The sequence below is a fragment of the Penicillium oxalicum genome, chromosome VI (genome assembly GCF_001723175.1).
Source record: "Penicillium oxalicum strain HP7-1 chromosome VI, whole genome shotgun sequence".
NCBI classification, from domain to species: Eukaryota; Fungi; Ascomycota; class Eurotiomycetes; order Eurotiales; family Aspergillaceae; genus Penicillium; species Penicillium oxalicum.
The window spans coordinates 1132601-1150116 of NC_064655.1; the positions used below are offsets into that span (position 1 = coordinate 1132601).

At 50.5% G+C, this 17516-nt stretch overlaps 5 protein-coding genes across 5 annotated transcripts; 2 read left to right on the forward strand and 3 right to left on the reverse strand.

Annotated features, from left to right (window-relative positions):
• Window positions 1-543: 543 nt before the first annotated feature.
• On the forward strand, window positions 544-5079 carry POX_f07696 (uncharacterized protein; the record flags this gene model as incomplete). Its single annotated transcript, XM_050116491.1, has 1 exon — window positions 544-5079. One exon carries the CDS (start codon window positions 544-546, stop codon window positions 5077-5079), a length of 4536 nt encoding a protein of 1511 aa, XP_049966630.1.
• An 841-nt stretch (window positions 5080-5920) lies between these two features.
• Window positions 5921-6447, reverse strand: POX_f07697 (uncharacterized protein; the record flags this gene model as incomplete). The annotated part of the gene is made up of 2 exons (XM_050116492.1): window positions 5921-6217; window positions 6280-6447. 2 exons carry the CDS (start codon window positions 6445-6447, stop codon window positions 5921-5923), a joined length of 465 nt encoding a protein of 154 aa, XP_049966631.1.
• A 228-nt stretch (window positions 6448-6675) lies between these two features.
• Window positions 6676-10358, forward strand: POX_f07698 (putative ATP-dependent RNA helicase DHR1; the record flags this gene model as incomplete). The annotated part of the gene is made up of 2 exons (XM_050116493.1): window positions 6676-6876; window positions 6930-10358. The coding sequence occupies 2 exons, from the start codon at window positions 6676-6678 to the stop codon at window positions 10356-10358; spliced, it is 3630 nt and encodes a 1209-aa protein (XP_049966632.1).
• Window positions 10359-10664: 306 nt separating this feature from the next.
• POX_f07699 (Pre-mRNA-splicing factor cwc21) lies at window positions 10665-11327 on the reverse strand (the record flags this gene model as incomplete). Its single annotated transcript, XM_050116494.1, has 1 exon — window positions 10665-11327. One exon carries the CDS (start codon window positions 11325-11327, stop codon window positions 10665-10667), a length of 663 nt encoding a protein of 220 aa, XP_049966633.1.
• A 1483-nt stretch (window positions 11328-12810) lies between these two features.
• Window positions 12811-15634, reverse strand: POX_f07700 (Pumilio; the record flags this gene model as incomplete). The annotated part of the gene is made up of 3 exons (XM_050116495.1): window positions 12811-15356; window positions 15423-15552; window positions 15605-15634. The coding sequence occupies 3 exons, from the start codon at window positions 15632-15634 to the stop codon at window positions 12811-12813; spliced, it is 2706 nt and encodes a 901-aa protein (XP_049966634.1).
• Window positions 15635-17516: the final 1882 nt, after the last annotated feature.

Consider the following 17516-nt stretch of genomic DNA (forward strand, 5'->3'; position numbering starts at 1 on the left):
TTTTGCGCTTTCAAAAGATATTCCAAAAACCCCGCATTGAGACGGGTATTCGGAGCCTTACTTTTTGGATACGCTCAATCCCCCGAAGTTTTGGACCTTGATGTGAATCCATCGCACAGACCTAGGTGGAGATAATTTGGATTTCAGAGACCTGGAGTTCCGTTATCAGCAGCGACCGGTACTAGCATTTTCCATGAACTGCTGTTTTAAGTGCGTACCTCATTTCCGCACAACAGCAAGCCTCTAAGGCATTCTATCTGACATGATAGCTGGTGCTGACCTCGTCATTAAAAGGAAAATCTCTGCCAGCAGTTCGGAAGCATCTAGATCTTCTATTTGACAACTGAATGTTCTCCGACGATGCTCCACCAGCATCATAACCCAAAGCCCCTTCGTCCAACTTTGCAGATGTCTTCGAAACTCTAGGCGTCAGACAGCCTGAATAATCTTCATCTCTTCTTTTACAAGAGTGCAACGGTGATATTCCTGTCACAACTCAGACCAAAAAGAACTATCAATCCACGGAAGCACGAGTCGGAAGTCATGCATCGTGGAAGTGTGGTGTCAAGCTCTTCGGATGCGCCAGTGAATTATAGTCCTGATTTTGATTCGTCATTACGGATTATTTCTCAAAAGCAGAATTTGAATCAGGCTATTGAGGAAGCAGAAATAGTAGCACGAAGCCTAGCATGGTTCACCCCCGAACAATCGATGGCGCTATGGGACGCGGCCGAACACTTATTCCACCACGAAACCTCCGAGGACGCCAGGAGATGTGCGGCTAAGTTGTTGGAGTCGGTCGCAGCTCGGCAGGATTTGCCTCCCCCTGCAAGACGTGTCATATTTGACGCCATCATCTCGCCAGGCGAAAATGACATGATCGCTGCCCGTGTCCAGTCGCTAATTGCACTTTCTGACCATGGCCGGAAGCTCGACTTCACCAACTCGTCTATTCTCCCTTTCATCTCGTCTTGGATTGTGCCACTATACATGACCATCACGACAACGCGCTCGAAAGCGAAGAAAGGAAAAGCACTCAGACCTAACGAGCTTGTTCAAGATGAAGCTGCGTTGGGGGATCTTTTCCAGTTTGCTGTAGACCTCATTACGCTTCAGCGCAGACCACCGACATCAGAGGAAATCGAGATTCTTCTGGCGGAGACGTTCGCAATCTGCAGAAAGACTAGTGTTGCTGCCGACATTAAGAATTCACTCGCTATCTTCGATGCAGTTATCTCATATGCCACGATACCAGATGCAAGCTTTGTTCCTCTTCTGGAAGTTCTCTGCAGCATACATGTCTCTGTCAGATCGCTTTCGGGGCCCACCTCGAGGGCTGTCCGTAGCCTAGCGAAGTCATCGAAACAGGCTGAAATGATAAGCACGCTCCATCAGTTTCTCAGAGAATCGTGCACCGACGACCATCCCCGAAACTTGAATGTTCACCGAGGGGCATTGTACGCCTTTTCAGATCTCGTACGCGCGTACGGCCAGGCTGGGCTTCCTGAAATTCCCTTTGATCAACTAGTTGATTCCCTCATGATTATTGCCAGTAAGGATGACGGCCGAGTCGATGCTGACATCCTGGATCTTTGTTTGACTGTACTCGAGAGCGAATATGTTCGGGTTTCGCTTGCCTTTGACTGGACGCTTTTTGTCGATCTTCTGCTTCTTTGCTCAAGACGACTTCATGATGAATACGAAGAATCGCTATCCTTACCGACCAGTCCACCTCACACCCACGCCAAGTCCACACACGACGATCCAAAGTCCCATATTCTTGCTAATGTCATCCGAATCACTTCGATGATTGAAGCTCAGTGGGATCAGCTCACCAAGGAACAGAAGCAGCAAGCAGTTCGATTCCTAGCAAGAAATCATCAATACATTGACTCCTCTCAGTCTGAACTCATTATCAACATGACGAGAGAAGATACCCTATGCCGACCATCTGAGGATACTGGGTGGATACAGCACTGTCGCGAGATTATTGAACGTTTCATTCAGCCACGAAAGCAATCTTCAGACATCCGCATCCTGGCCTTGGATACTTTAAAAGATGCTCTTGCTGGGAATGAGCGGCTACTCTTTTCAGAGGAAAGCGGTTTGTTGGATCTATTGATCACTGACCTGGCCGGGGAGCACGATTTGCTTTTCTTGGAGTCGCTAGTTTCATTTATCGCTGAGCCTGCAGTACATATGAATGACGATGCGATATTCAAGCGCCTAGTTGATTCAATCGCCGCGCCGATGAGAAACGACCCGGGGAAGAATGAATTGCCCGAGATTTCAACAAGCAATGGTCCTCGCCGCACATCAACCAGTACACTCGAGCTGAGCCTCGGCAATGTCTGTGCGGTTGGTCTAGTAAAGATGATGATGCGCGCTTTGAACACCTCAGCAGCAAAATCCATTGTTCTTTTTGAAGCCCTGCTGTGCATCGCACAGTCAGCCGATCGACCTGCGGACGCTCGTTTGACCGTGCTGAAACTACTGTTCCGACTTCGTTGTGATTCGGCTGGAGCAATAACAGTGGTTTCAGCTTCAGAACATGATTTCCTCATGAATGTTTTAGGCCGAAATGTGGACGTGACCTCTCTGCTACATCAAGGCAGCGAAATTCCAACCAAGGAAGCTTCTCTACAAGACAGCTACCTTGCATCATCAGGCGGGAAGTCATTCATCAAGGATAGTCCTACAAGCGCCTTCTCCAAGTCAGGGCCTCGAGGCTCTATTTCAGCTCGCTCCGCGAAAATGACGCCGCCCGTGTGGACGTATTCCCAGACGCAGGTTCTTCCAGAAGAGCCGTCAGAGGATTCCAGCCCGTTTGTCTTTGCGCATTTGCAGTGTGGCGGAGCCTCGGCGTCCGCTGAGCCTCCACTTGCCCAAGGTGTGTTGAAGGTGAACATGTGGGTTGAATGTATAATTTCAATTCTTCAACGGGAAACAGATTGGGACGTCTACAGCTATGTTCTCACTCATCTTGGCCCTCAACTCAGCAACAGAGAATATTTCAGCAGTTCAATCCCCCAGATCAAGCTACTTCGCAGCATTCTTTGTGATCAGGTCAAGAATGAAAGTTTCCATGAGCCGCCCGCAACCACTGGTCTGAAAAAGAGTGATGTTGCTGCATGCATTTTTGACACACTTTGCATGTTAGTCAGCTATCACGAATATTTCGCTAAAAGCGAAGAGGATGACTTAGTTCGGGCTTTCATGCTTGGAATCGTTGGGTCATGGGGGGCAACGTCACGGGGGTGCATTCAGGCGCTTTCGCTCTGCTGTCACGAAATCCCCCTATCAGTGACCAAGTCTTTGAATGTCATTTTGGACAAAATGTCCAAGGTGATCACTATGTCCAATATTGCGGTTCATATTCTAGAGTTTCTGGCATTGCTTGCGCGTCTGCCGGACGTTTATGTGAATCTTCGGGATGAAGAAATCCGTACTGTTTTTGGCATATGCATACGATTTCTGCAAACCTCAAGAGAACAGGAACAACGCCACAAGGCATCGGAATCACCGGCAGTACGGAACCCGCAGCAAACGCCACCAAGGGCAGTGGGAAATATAAAAGACTCAGCTTCAAGCGCGACTGACGCAAATGAGGTACCGTCGCATGATGCGATGTCGAAGTACATCATGACCCTGACATACCATGTGATGGTCTTCTGGTACTTGTCTTTGAAACTTCAAGACCGCGCAAAGCATGTCAACTGGATCACCAGCAGGCTCATCTTTCACGATGAACACGGCAAGGAAGTAGTCGAGGAACAGAGCCAGGTTTTCATTGACCTTATGCAGCGTGTGGCTTTCTCCGACCTGGGAGAAACGATCCCCTATGAGACTTTCCCTCCAACCCCCGAAGATGGACCTGTTTCGAAGAGGTCGTGGGTTGTCGGTATGAGCATTGTCACCGTTGAGACAGCTGGAATATCTGGCTTGACACAGCTCGCAAAGCGACAGGCGTCAGGCACAACGTATTCTATGTATCAACAACGAACCGCACCTGTTCTCCCACATCAGGCTACAACCTCTGACTCTCAAATGCGCTATGATACTTCGCATGTAGCGATTTTACCCAGTCACATCATGCTTCAACTTGCCGCCACTGCGTTTCCCACCCCAACTGTGATGCAGCCCATTCCTGTACCTGAGGATGATATTACCAGGCGAGCTATCGCCAATTTTGATCGCACTGACATTGTTGATGGACACCGAATTGGCGTCGTTTATCTGGATCATGGCCAAAGTAAAGAGGCTGAAATCCTTGCCAATACCAATGGTTCCCCCGATTACGAATTCTTTTTGTCTGGACTCGGCACCAAAGTCTCTCTAAGAAACGCTCAGTTCAATACTCAAGGTCTTTATGCTGATACTGATGGGGAAGCAACCTATGCCTGGCGTGATCGCGTAACTGAAATTGTGTATCACGTTGCTACGATGATGCCTACAGACTTTGACCGTGATCCTCATTGCATCAACAAGAAACGCAACATTGGCAACAATTTTGTCACCATCGTTTTCAACCGATCCAATTTGCCATTCAACTTTGACACAATTCCGTCTGAGTTCAATTCCATCAATATTGTGATCACACCTTGCAGCAGGATTGCATATGATGGCTCCGGGGCTCCAGTTGGCGAAAATGATCCAGAAAGGCTTTTCTACACCGTCAGGGTGATGAGCAAACCAGGCTACCCCGATGTATCACCCGCTGCAACCCCTAAAGTCATATCTGGGAAAAACCTTGCGCCCTTTGTGCGGATCCTGGCTTTGAACGCATCGGTTTTCTCTCTGGTATGGAACAATAAGGGCGGCGAGCACGCATCGTCGTGGCGCACCCGGCTTCGCGAGATCAAAAAGGTTCGCGAAAGGGCCCTAGCAGCCCAAGCTCAAAGTGCAGAGGCCACGGAGGGCGCATATCCTGGCCAACGTCGGAACACTAAGCCAAACATTTTCTCCGAGGAGCTTTCGAACCGATCCGCCCGAGTGCAGACTGACTTTGCTTCCGAGTGGAATGCCGCATCCGGCACAAACATCCTTCAAAATCTTGATTTCTCCCGGTGGAGCCGTTGAGAGGAAATGCACACTCGAGCCCTCCAGTTTCCCCTCTCCAATGCGAGGCCAGTTAACATCGTTTTCCACGATGAGGTCTTCCTTGTTGATACACCAGTCGATTCAATCCAATGTTTGCCAACCATTGTGGGTCTTCAATCAAGTCTTAAACCTTCGTGACACTATGTACTGTACATTGCTTTACTTTTTCGTACGGTCCGCGACATTTGTGGATACCCCTTATGCGTCAAAAGCCTTAGCTCTGGTGGCTCTTTCTTCCCGTCTTTGTATATCAATTTCTAGTTTCTTTTAAAATGACCCTTTCAATGCCATGACATGGGCTGCTCTCACATAACAATGCGTCTTCGCCTGTTAGCTAGTCTTTGAAACACTCTTTCCTGTGAACAGAGCCGTCTCTCCATGACTACTAAGATTCTGGTGGACTACAGTGGGGAAGCAAAGTGGCTTCATTTTAGGGGGTCAAGTTGACACAATTGGAAGCTGTGCAGAGAAGCTTTGCCTACGTTCCAGATCTAGTATTTCCATGATTTAGAAAAGACAGTCACCGGTAGAGCATTGAAATCAAATGAGGCAGTAATCAGATATGGTACAGGTGTTCGACTTTTTTTTTTTGCGAACAAGACCAGCGCTTGAAAGATGATATTTGAAATGAATTATAACGGAGCCTCTCCTTTGTGAAGATGGTCACTAGTTTCTCCCAATCTCAAACGACATTTGACAGGGCCAAGCCGTATGCACGAACATGGCCCTGCAAGTTAGACTCAAAAATATTCAATAATCACAGAAAATCCTCCGACCGTCTATCTCCGCCCCGCACTTTTTATTGCTCAAGTGCAACGAGCTAAATGCATTGTAGGACAAGATCAATGATTGCAAAGAAGGAATCTCGCTCTAAAGTAGCCTTGTGTAGTCCTAGGCCGACAACAAGTAGACGTTTCTCGGCAGGCGATTTCATAGCGATCGCAGTAGCTATCTGACGCGCAAGTAGCTGACCTAACGTATCCTGTCCAGCACCATAGCCACCCAAGATTGACGTTGCAGTCAGGCTGCTAAGCGGTAGAAGGCTGTCCTCTGTACTCTCAGTGAAAACGTGCATACCCTCAGTCCCAGGATTGCTATTCTCAAGAGGAACATGAAGCTTGCATCAATCAGAAATGAGCAAGATCGTAGCCAATTTAGATGGGGGGGCCCTTCACGTACCCAATGCGAGAGACGGCCTTCTTGAGTCACGGTGAGCATGATCTTATCACTGAAGTTGATGACCATGACTTCAGTCTTCACGCCCTCTACATGGCCAGCCACCTGTTTGGTAGAAGCTGGAAATGGAAGGTTGAGATGCTCTCCCAAGGCTTCATGAATAGATGCCATTCTCTTTTTTTGAATGTTTGAGTGCCTCGGTGAATATCCGTCATAGCTCTCTACCAGAGACACTTACTTCGAGTTGCGGAAGGCGGTGGTGATTTTCCCCACGGCTATTTCGGGCAGAATCGTACCGCCTAGTGCTCTTCGTCGACTTTTTTTTGGTGATCGAAAGCAGACATTGTACGCAACGCCTGACTGCAGATTTTGCGTTACGAAGGAGTCGGCGTCATTAAAATGCCAAAGTTTGTTCCAAGGCAGCGAAAACAAAAACACCGGCGCCAAGAGACGAGTGCGCCGGTTGATACCAATGTTGCGGAACTAGCGCCGGTCTCCAAAGACGAAAAAGAGGCGCGCAGGCAGAAGTTGCGAGACGAATTACGAGAACAACATACCAATGTCTCTTCGAAGAAGCAAAAAAGATTGGAGAAGTACATTGTACGAATCCTCTTCCCGAGTATTTTCAAAGGACTGAGTACTGACACGCTTAGGAAACCAAACTCAAAAAAGAAGAGAACGTCGAGCTTCTGAAGAAGCTAGCACAAGCCAAGGTCGATACATCGGGGTTGCAAACATCGAAGGATTTGGGAAAGCGCAAAAGACAGCCAGATATCGGAGCCCCAATCACGACAGAAGTGTCAAAAAGGTCCGGACCTGCGGACGATTCCGACGACTCCGACATTGATTTGAAGAATACCCCGGGGGTAAAGGCTCAAATACCTGTCGGACCTGTTGGAAGTGGCTTGAAGCGTCCTCTTGAGCTTGGTGCGGACGGGTTTCCGGTTATCAAAAAGCGGAAGCGCTCGAAAAAGTCGAAGCTTTCCGCAGTATCTGCGGCTGAGCCGTCATGGGAAGGTTTCGAGTCTGGCGAGGAAACACCAAACGAGCATGAGCAAGATCGTGTTCCTGAGGAATCCGACATCGAAGAAGCATCTGAGGGCGATTCCGATAGCGAGCAACCTGATGACTCTGAAAATTCTTCGGACGGCTCGGATGATGATGATGATGATGAGGATGACGGCGACGACGACGAGGAGGAGGAGGAGGAGGAGGAGGAGGAGGAGGAGGAGGAAGAGGACGATGAAAGTGACCATCGTATCAGGCCGCGAGAGTCAGCATTCAAGTCGTGGGCTATACAACAAATAAATGAAGCCGTAGGCTTCAATCCTACCGAGGGACCTGCGGTTCACGACCATGTGCAACAAGCTTTCGCACCACCCAGAAAAGAGCCTCAAAATACCGTCGAAATTGAGGAGCCTCTTCCGCGTGAACTCGAAGTGACTACCGGCAATCCCTTCCGAAAAGCATTCAGTGTCCACGTTGACCGTTCTGAAGAAATCCAGTCGTCTCGTCTCGGGCTCCCGGTTGTCGGCGAAGAACAGAAGATCATGGAGGCAATCTACAACAACTCAGTGGTCGTCATCTGGGGTGCTACTGGTAGCGGAAAGACCACTCAACTTCCACAATTTCTTTTCGAAGCTGGGTTCGGCAATCCCGATAGCCCCAACCCCGGCATCATTGGTGTCACGCAGCCTCGCCGAGTGGCCGCTGTGAGTATGGCAAACCGTGTCTCCCAAGAACTGGGTCAGTTCTCGGACCAGGTTTCGTATCAGATTCGGTTTGAGACCACAGTATCTAAGAAGACCGCTATCAAATTCATGACGGACGGTATTCTTCTTCGTGAAATTGCAGATGATTTCGCTCTGCGCAAATACTCTGTTCTGATTATTGACGAAGCGCACGAAAGGAGCGTGAATACGGATATTCTTATCGGTATGGTCAGTCGCATTGTCGATCTGCGCAAGTCCATGAGTGAGGAGGATCCTTCTGTGAAGCCTCTAAAGGTGGTCATCATGTCCGCCACGCTTCGTATTTCAGATTTCACCGAGAATCCCAGCTTGTTCAGAGATGGTCCGCCTCCCTTGGTGCAAGCTGAGGGTCGTCAGTATCCAGTGACTATACACTTTGCTCGTCGAACGCAGCGAGACTATGTGGAAGAAGCTTTCCGCAAAGTCTCCCGGGGTCATCGAAAGCTTCCCCCGGGAGGAATGCTTGTTTTTCTGACTGGTCAGAACGAAATCCGACTCCTGTCGAAGAAGCTGAAACAAGCCTTCAAGCCCACTCAGCGTCTTGAGACGACGCAGACGAAAGTCCAGCTTTCTGCGAACGAGGCACCATTAGAAGCCGAAGATTTGGAGCTTGGCGGTATGGATATGGATCATGCAGGAGACGAGGAGGAAGATTTAGAAATTACTGGCCTTGATGAACCAGATGATGACGAAGGATTTGATCTTGGCGAAGAAGCCATGGATTCGTCAACAAAAGTACACGTCTTGCCGCTGTATTCTCAGTTGCCAACCAAGGAGCAAATGAAGGTGTTTGAAGCACCTCCAGAGAACTCGCGTCTCATCATTCTCGCAACCAATGTGGCAGAGACATCGCTCACCATTCCCGGCATCAAATATGTGTTTGATTGCGGTCGATCAAAAGAGAAACAATATGATCTTTCGACGGGCGTGCAAAACTTCCAAATTGGCTGGATCAGCAAGGCCAGCGCAAACCAGCGCGCTGGCCGAGCGGGTCGGACGGGTCCAGGTCACTGTTATCGACTTTACTCTTCTGCCGTTTACGAGGCCGACTTTGCTGATTACACTGACCCTGAAATTCTGCGCACCCCCATTGAGGGTGTAGTTCTTCAGATGAAGAGCATGGGTCTGCACAATGTGATCAATTTCCCTTTCCCCACTCCGCCTAGTCGTCAAGGCCTTGCCAAAGCCGAAAAGCTTCTCAAGAACCTTGGTGCTCTTTCCACTGGTGGACAGGTTACTCAAATTGGTCGTCGCCTCTCCACATATCCACTTTCCCCTCGCTTCGGCAAGATGCTTTATATCGGACACCAGCATGGCTGCATGCCCTATGTCATCGCCCTTGTCGCGGGACTAGCGGTTGGCGACCTGTTTGTTGCTGAGAACCAACTTCCTGGCAATGAGGCGCAACAAGTCAAGAGCAGAAAGACCGGTTCAGATTCAGATTCAGACACCAGTGACTCGGAAGATGAGAAAGTATACACAATTGCAGAACGCCTAGAGGACACAGAGCGTGAGCAACGATCGAAGGATTTCGCCCGTGTACACCGACTTTTGAGCAAACACGACGACACCAGCGACGCTCTCAAGTATCTTTCTGCCATCTGTGCCTACGCTTATGCGCCCGATGGAGAAGCATTCTGCGAGCAGATGTTCCTCCGCGCAAAGGCTTTCAAGGAGGCATCGCAGTTGCGCCACCAGCTCTCGGATATTGTGCGGTCCAACAATCCAGGACTCCTTGGCGCCTACTCAGCCAAGCTGCCTGAGCCTTCAGCTAAGCAGCTCAAGGCAATTAAGCAGATTGTCACTGCCGGTTTCATCGACCATGTGGCTATCCGAGCCGATCTGGCCCCCGTTCCTCCTGAGGTTCCGCGCGCACCTCGCCGCGCCATTGACGTGCCTTATCTGACACTCTTCCGCTCGCGTGAGCGACATGCCGATGACATCGCGGAGCGAGCTGTCTTCGTGCATCCGACATCGATTCTGGCTAAGCTCACGCCGAAGGAAATGCCACCATACATCGTCTATTCGCATCTCCAGCAGTCTGCCGCAGCGCCTCTTACGGGACAGACTCCCAAGATCCGCATGTTTCCACTAGTGGCACCGAGCGGAGCGCAATTAGCGGCCATCGCGCACGACACTCCGCTCATCCAATACGGAAAGCCCGTTGGCAAAACCGAGCTGTTGGAAGGAATCCCTCAGCGTCGCTCGTGCTGGGTTGTACCATCACTGGTCGGCGACTCTGGTAGCACAGGGTGGCCGCTACCAGCAAAGAAAGTGATACAGCGGAAAGACCCCAGAGAGGGTTGGGTGATTGAAAAATTTGTGGCATGACGATCTCAGAAAATAGGGCGGGAAGTTTGTAAATAAGCTTAATGATTCCCTACAAGCGCATTTTCTTCTTTGGCCTTGAGGCTATACATCGAAAACAAAATCAGGCATGAACACGTGCAAGGGCAACTTGTTGTCGAGCACGCTCCTCGTGATTTCCCGTGAAAAAGACTGACGGCGTGGATATTCACTTCAGGATGGTATCCCAATCAATCGACTTGGTCCGCTCCCAAACGCCACCCGTAGAAAAAACAAAAAAAAGACGTACACCAAGGGGAACCCATCGCTATCCCAAGCGCAGAGAAGCTCTTAATCCCGGCGCCTCTCGAACCGTGTACTCGTAATTGCCCCCGTCTCCCTATCTTCCTGCAGGCCCAAAGCCTTCCGTAATCGCTCAGTTTCCTCAATCTTTGCCTCGGCGAGCTCATGCACTTGATATGTCTTGAATTGTCTCCGATCTCGCGGTGCGGCCTTCTTGCCTCGCGCCGAGCCTCCAGCGGCACCACTGGCGTCATCTGCTTCCATTTCCTTCAGTAATCGCTGTCGCAGGGCATCGCATCTTTCGTCGATCTCTTCCTCGCTCAATATGCGCTCGGTTGGTCCATTTTCGGAATCCTCTTCTTCTTCTCTTTCCTCCCCGTCCTCCCTGGGTTCGCTTGCGGGTCGAGACGTCTTCGCGGACTTGGGCTTTGTCTTCGCTTGTGATTCTTCCAGACGTTCGTTTGCTTCCTCAAGACGCTCACGTTCTTCCATGACCGTGACTTCAATCGCGCGGCGACGGTCATGTTCGAGAATTTGCTTATCGGGGAGTCGCTGTTTAAAGGCGCGATCGGGAGGGCCGTTGGCGCCGGAGACAGGTGGGTATGGTGCGCCTACGCCGGTCGCGCGAGGTTTAAGGAAGGCGCCATTGCGCTGAACATAGCCGGATGTACCACTGCCGCGTGGCGTGGACAGGCCGACGTTGGAAGACATTCGGAAGGTTTCAACGGCACTGGAGGCTGGCGGGGAGGATGATGCCGATCGTGCGTGTTCGATTCAACCGGGAAGGCAAAGCCACTGTGGGGAACTGACGTCTCTCGGAGCTGACCTGGAATGAGGAAAGCTGCTTGTGATTGAAAGGTGATAATGTCACGTTGACACGGAGTGTTTTGAAGAACTCTCGGGGCAAAAGCTGGCAAGCTCGTCAGGCACGTTCATCGACCATCGCGGAGAAGCTCGATAACTGGAGGTCAATTTATTCCCAGTGGATCCCATTATCTTATCGTAGGATCACGTGTAGATGGAGGTGGCGTGGGTCGAGGTTTCGGCGGCAAAGCTCACTTGGCTTCCAGACACCAAGAGGGCAATCTCAACATGAGGAAGAGCTCAAGGATTTCCGGCTACAAACCCACTCTGGAGAGTGTTTTCCCCATCTCAATGGTATTACAGAAGATTCTCTTTGGCTGAGAATGTCATGTTGATATTGGTAAGACAATAGCTAAGAATAGCAAAATATCAACAACAGCCCTTTCGAAGTAAACGCCCCGGTCCAAGAATGAGCCACACAACCCGTTAAGACATGAGGGGAATGTACATCAGATGAGCAAGCTTGGCCAAGTCCAGGGACGAGATGAATAGCGTTCTGGAGGTAAACATATGACCCAGACAATAAGAAGGGACCCGGTGACTCAAGGGGAGTTGACATAAGGGATAACCGGGCCATGCAAGAATAAAGGACGTAATAATAGTAATAATAACAACAGACTGAAAGACAAAAAGAATAAGCAGTGAGACACTCCGGTATTTCCGATTCCGTTCCCTTGGAAAGCAAGCCCCTTTTCCCAAATCATATGCCAAAGATCGTGAAAAGAAACAGAGAAAGAAGATAGCAAAGAAGGCGGACGGGCATGAAGGTGTGAGATGACACAGCCCAATCCAATTTGTGAGCCAGGTGCACAACAGGATGAGTGACCGTGGCATTGCCGGGGTGTGCAGAGTGCATGAAGACGCCTGTTTCTGAAAGACCATGCCCCGAAAGTCGCGCCGTAGAGTGTGAAGAATTGACAATGACAATGGTAAGGAGAGTTCGGACAGTACCATCATCAGAAGAGATGAAAATAAAAAATCGACAGGTCGAATCACGTCACATAAAGAATAAAAGTCGAGCCGTGTCCAGTACATGGAGGTAGGGAAAAATAAAAAGTAACAATGAAGCAAAACAACCGTAATGCTGGCGCAGCGGTGCCGGACAGGATCCAGAACAGTAAGAGGCTGACAAAGAGTCGGCGAGGAGCATAAAATGATTGTGCCGAGCCAGCTGCCGGGGGATGTGTCATACCCACTATGGATGTGCCCGTAATAATACTGAAATAGTAATGTTGAGCGGCGCGTTTCTCACCATACAGCCTTCAGCACACCAAGAAAGCTGCATTGACGTGAGGTAAGAATAAGGGAGCGCAGAATCGAGGAGAGAGATTTAGTGGCCGTCAATATGGATGGAAACCCCATTGCTGCCGCTATCGGGACTTGAGACGGACGTCACAGTACCCCGGCACAGTCCCTTGGACTCAAAGGTCGCCATAGAAGCGTGGCTGTCAGTGGGAGGAGGGGTAGGAGGGCCATTGGTGACATAGGGAGTCTGAGGCTGCTGTACGGCAGAGATGCGACGTTTTGGTGGTTGCGGGGAAGACTTGTGGGAGTTTGGAGGAGTGGTCGAGCCCTGAGTCATGGGGCCACCCATTGGAGAAGTGGTATCAAAGATGAGCTTCTCGATGGCCACAATCTGCTTGCCATAACTGAATTTTTTCAACTGGCTGAGCAAGGGCTTGATTTGCTCGACAAGGGCCTCACGCTCAGCACCCTTCAACTGACCGAGAACCTTTTGGATCACGTAGTTCCCATACTGATCACGCATGAGGCCGAGCAGTGGGTTTTCTCCGCGGCCGTTTGATGAAGTCAATGTAGTGATGATGTAGTGGCGCTGGCTTTCGTCGCCAAACTCGATGCTTTTCTCAACCACATTGCTAGCAAACTTGTGTTTCGAAAAGGCCAGCAACTGGGACATGACAACCTGGATCATCCGGTCCCGGTCCTTCGCTTCGCCGTTTTCAATCACATGTTGAATGACATAGTTACCAAATTGGTCTGGAATAAGACTCAATGTGCACGCATGGAGCTCACTGAGAATCGATTCGCGGTCGAATTCTGTGCAGTGCTCCAACATACGTTGAATCACACGGCAACCGTATGGGTGGGCAGCATGGCGATGGACTTGGCCACGGAACGCGTCAATAATGAACTGCACATATTGAGAAGGCACCCGCTCAATCGCCTTCTGGATGACATGGTTGCCGTTCTGGTCTCGAACACATTTCAACACATGGTTCTCCAACTCCTTGACCATAGCAGCTTGCTGATCTGTCAAGATATGCTCCAAGGCTTTCTGAACCACACGACAGCCGTACATCTGAGTCGACAGTGCCAGGACGTGACCACGCATTTGATTAGCGAGTATCTTTTTCTGACTCTGATTGCCATGTTCAAAAAGCTTCTGGACAACGTAGTTGCCAAAGACGTCCGTCATGAGCTGCAGGGCATTCTCTTGAATCTCACGGAAGACTTGTTCCTTCTCATCACTGTTGGCAGTTTCTAGCTTCTGCTGAATGAAGCGAGAGCCGTGCTGATCACCGCTGAATTCTACGACATGTCCGTAGATATCCTTCAGTTCGTAACGCTTGCTACCCTTGTTGTTGGCGCGAAATTCTTCGAGCAGAGGGCTTCGCACACTCTGGGAGGGGTCTTGATCACGCTGGGCGCGGGAGGCCAAAGCTGCCGCATTCAATCCAGGGATCTGGGGGATCTGAGCAATGGGGTAGTAGCCTTGCAAGGCATTCAGTCGAGCGGCCTGGTAGTTTTGGAACTCATACGACGGCGGAATTGTCATACGAGGCATGCCATTTCCTTGGGCCTGCATGAATTCTTGCTCTTGGTAGGCCGACAGTCTACGCTCGAAGGCAAGCTGCTCGTTCATTCGAAGCTGGGCAGCATTTCGCAACTGAGCGGCCTCGGCGTCAGTGTACATAGCAGTTGACACATGGCCGTAGCTGGTGGGAGAGCCCGATCCCTGATCGCCGCCGTGGGCGCGACCTTGGTATCCAAATTGCAAATCATGGGCAGCTTGGGCGCCATAAGTGGCCAGGGCTTGATAAGTGAAGTCGTCAACGTTCTGTGTCTTTGCCCGCGCAAGGGAGCCATCGAATGACGCTTGGGACATGATAGAGGGTCTCTGTGCCCCGGTGTGAGCGTGATGACCATTGTCGTTAACCTGCAGCTTGCTGAAACCTCCACCCATCTCATTAGAGCTGCTGTTGTAACGACTGTCCGAAGTGTGGTTGTCAGAATAGTAAGAGGTACGAGCAGTGTGAGCTGGACGCTGCGGAACAAAAGTGGTCGAATTGTGGCGCATTTCAGAGAATGTGTTTCGTGTTTGAGTGGGCGAGGTGCCGTCAGCCATGCCCGAGCCAAGTGGTCCCATGGCCACATCCTCGGAGCGGGAGTTATCCAAGGCGCTTGCGAAACCAGACTTCACAGGAAAAGTTGTGCCCACGGGGCTGCCTCCGAGCGCGGATGAGCTGATTTGACGCCGGCCGTCGCCATTGCGGAGGCCGCCAAATGCATTGAAAGTCACACCGTCGCCAGAAGGAGAAGCTCCCTCGGATCCCGAGTGAAGGTAGGGTCTGTGGCTGGCACTACCACTGGAGTTGTTCATGCTGGTCGTGCGCGGAAGAGAAAAATATGAAGAATCACCGGTATCGTTGTAAGTGGCCGCATTTCCATCACTGCCACGGACTTGGACAGGCGACGTGGCCATCGTGGTCCGACCCTGGCTCATAGGCAGGCCCGTGGTGTTGACAGTGCTCCACGGCAAGTGGGGACGGCCGGCCCAGCCTTCAGACTCCGAGGTTGACAGCAATGAGCCAGAGCCAGACTTGCCTTCATAGCGAGAATCGGTCACGGGTTGATCTATGCCTGTCATCAGTATCTTCTATGCTTTGAATAATATGGGCACCCGAGCATTTTGAAACATACCTTCTCCGAATCCATGGACACGGTTGGTGTCACTCCAGATGGTATGGAAATTAGTGTTTCCGGCACCAAAGCCGTTGCCATGCTGACCACGGCCTCGGTCGCCGTTCATGTTGGAGCGATTCGATCGTACCTGGGCTCCTCTGTTAGCTCGTGTCTTGACCGCTTCTTGGGTCATCACTCACGTTGTGTACGCCACTTGTGTTTGTGGCCATGGTTGAAGCCATTCCCTTAGAGCCACTCACTTGGGGAAAGGTTAGAGTGCGACTCTTTGAAGAGCAAGATCAAATCGTCACTTTGCTTCTTCAACCGATGGACAAATGTCGCAAGCAGTGTTTGATATTTGTAAGTGAGAGTGAACACTCGCAAGAGTGCGAAAGGGAAGACCCAGGGTGAGTCAAACTTGTATCCTTGTCAGCTGAGGCTCCAAGTGAAGGAAGATGATGAACAGAAAATGTATTTGGAGTCGGGACAGCCACGGGTTGGATAGGGTTGCGAAGTAGAGAGGATGGCACTCACAGTAGGGGGATCGGTAAGGCAGAGCAAGTTTGGGAGGGGTTGAACAAGGCTCAAACAACTCTTTTCTCAAGGTATTCAAGTGAGTCAAAAGTCACGAGACTTGTAGCATTAACAAACAAGACCTGGTAAGGAGATTTGGTTTGAAGGAGAGAAGAGGAAGAAGAAACAAAAAAGAAAGTGAGGGGCGCTGGTTTGATAGTTTTTCGAACTGCGCAGCGGTAGAACCAAAAATGCGCATCCGCGTCACGATGAGGAGGCCAATAAGGACGCAAGGTTGAATAGCAATCGACCCGGCAGAGCTTCCCCTTCGTTTGCTAGTGCAGTGTGCTAGCTAGAGATGGAGAGGAATTGTGAAGACCAGACGGCAGATGGACGTCGCACCGTTTTACTCTACTCCGTGCATGCTCCAGGAATCTCCCAGCTTGCCGATCGTCCAGATACGTTTTGTGGAGAGAGGTTTTCCCCGAGAATGGACGGGGGTGATTAGGAAAAGGTTATGGTGGACCCTAAGAAGGTCTAGGACTCGAAAGGGAGAGATGCGCAAGGGATGGCGGAGGGATAGCGTATAGAGGGATGAGGTGGAGGGGATGATGAGAGTCGATGATGGGCGACGGAAGGGAGTATTGGTAGGTGATAAAGGGTCAAACAGAAGATAGTCGGGCAGAGGAATGCGGTGCGAAGGAAGAGAGTCGACTGGAGAGAATCTAGTGGGTCGATAAATGGGAATGTAGGTGAGCGACCAAGCACAAAGCATTGGAGGAGTCAAGCTGTCACACAGAGCGGCAGCATGACGGTCCAACTTACAGCTATTTCTTCCCTCGTCCGTTTATATCGGCAGCCGGAGAGATTGGCGGATCGGAGAGGTGTAAGGGTAAGGAGGAGGTTGACAGAGAACAGATGGCAAATGTGCACAGGGGAAAGAAATCAAGAGGTCATGCGTCACCCGTACACATTAGCGATCAAACGAGAACGGGCGCGCCAAAAGAGTTAGGGAGAAAAAAAAAGCCAAGGTGAGGATGGAAAAATGATAGATAAGAGATGGGCAGAAAATGATGCTGGGTGGAGGAGCAGATCAGCCGCTGCTTGTAACGGAGGCGGTACAAGGGTGGTTTGGTATATGTATTCAGTGGATTCGGTGGATTCGGTGGATTTAGTCCCAACCAAGTTCGAGGATGCTCAGAGTGTCCGAGGTTGCGATCAAAGTTTTGTGGTACTGTACGATACAGCGTAGGGCAACGCCTAGCCGCCCGGCGTGGCTTGGATCTGTGTGAATGAGATGATGTCGATGGAACCTCAGCCAAGGCCTAGCCCGAAACGAAGGCGGTGCCGCCCACCGATGTACTGTATTGTTATAACAGACCCTGCGGCTCAATCTTACAAGTTCTGGCCCATCCGCCATCCACATGTACTTATGGCGACTTGATGTTTTACCGCCATAGGTTGGTATGCTTATTTTCAGGTTCATACCAGTAGGGAAGGCCGTGAAATCTGAAGACCTGATCAATGCGAAGCTGAACTACTATTGTACTTATATCCAAGGCTTACTGCAAGGTTAATTTCCTACTCTAGAAGATCAAC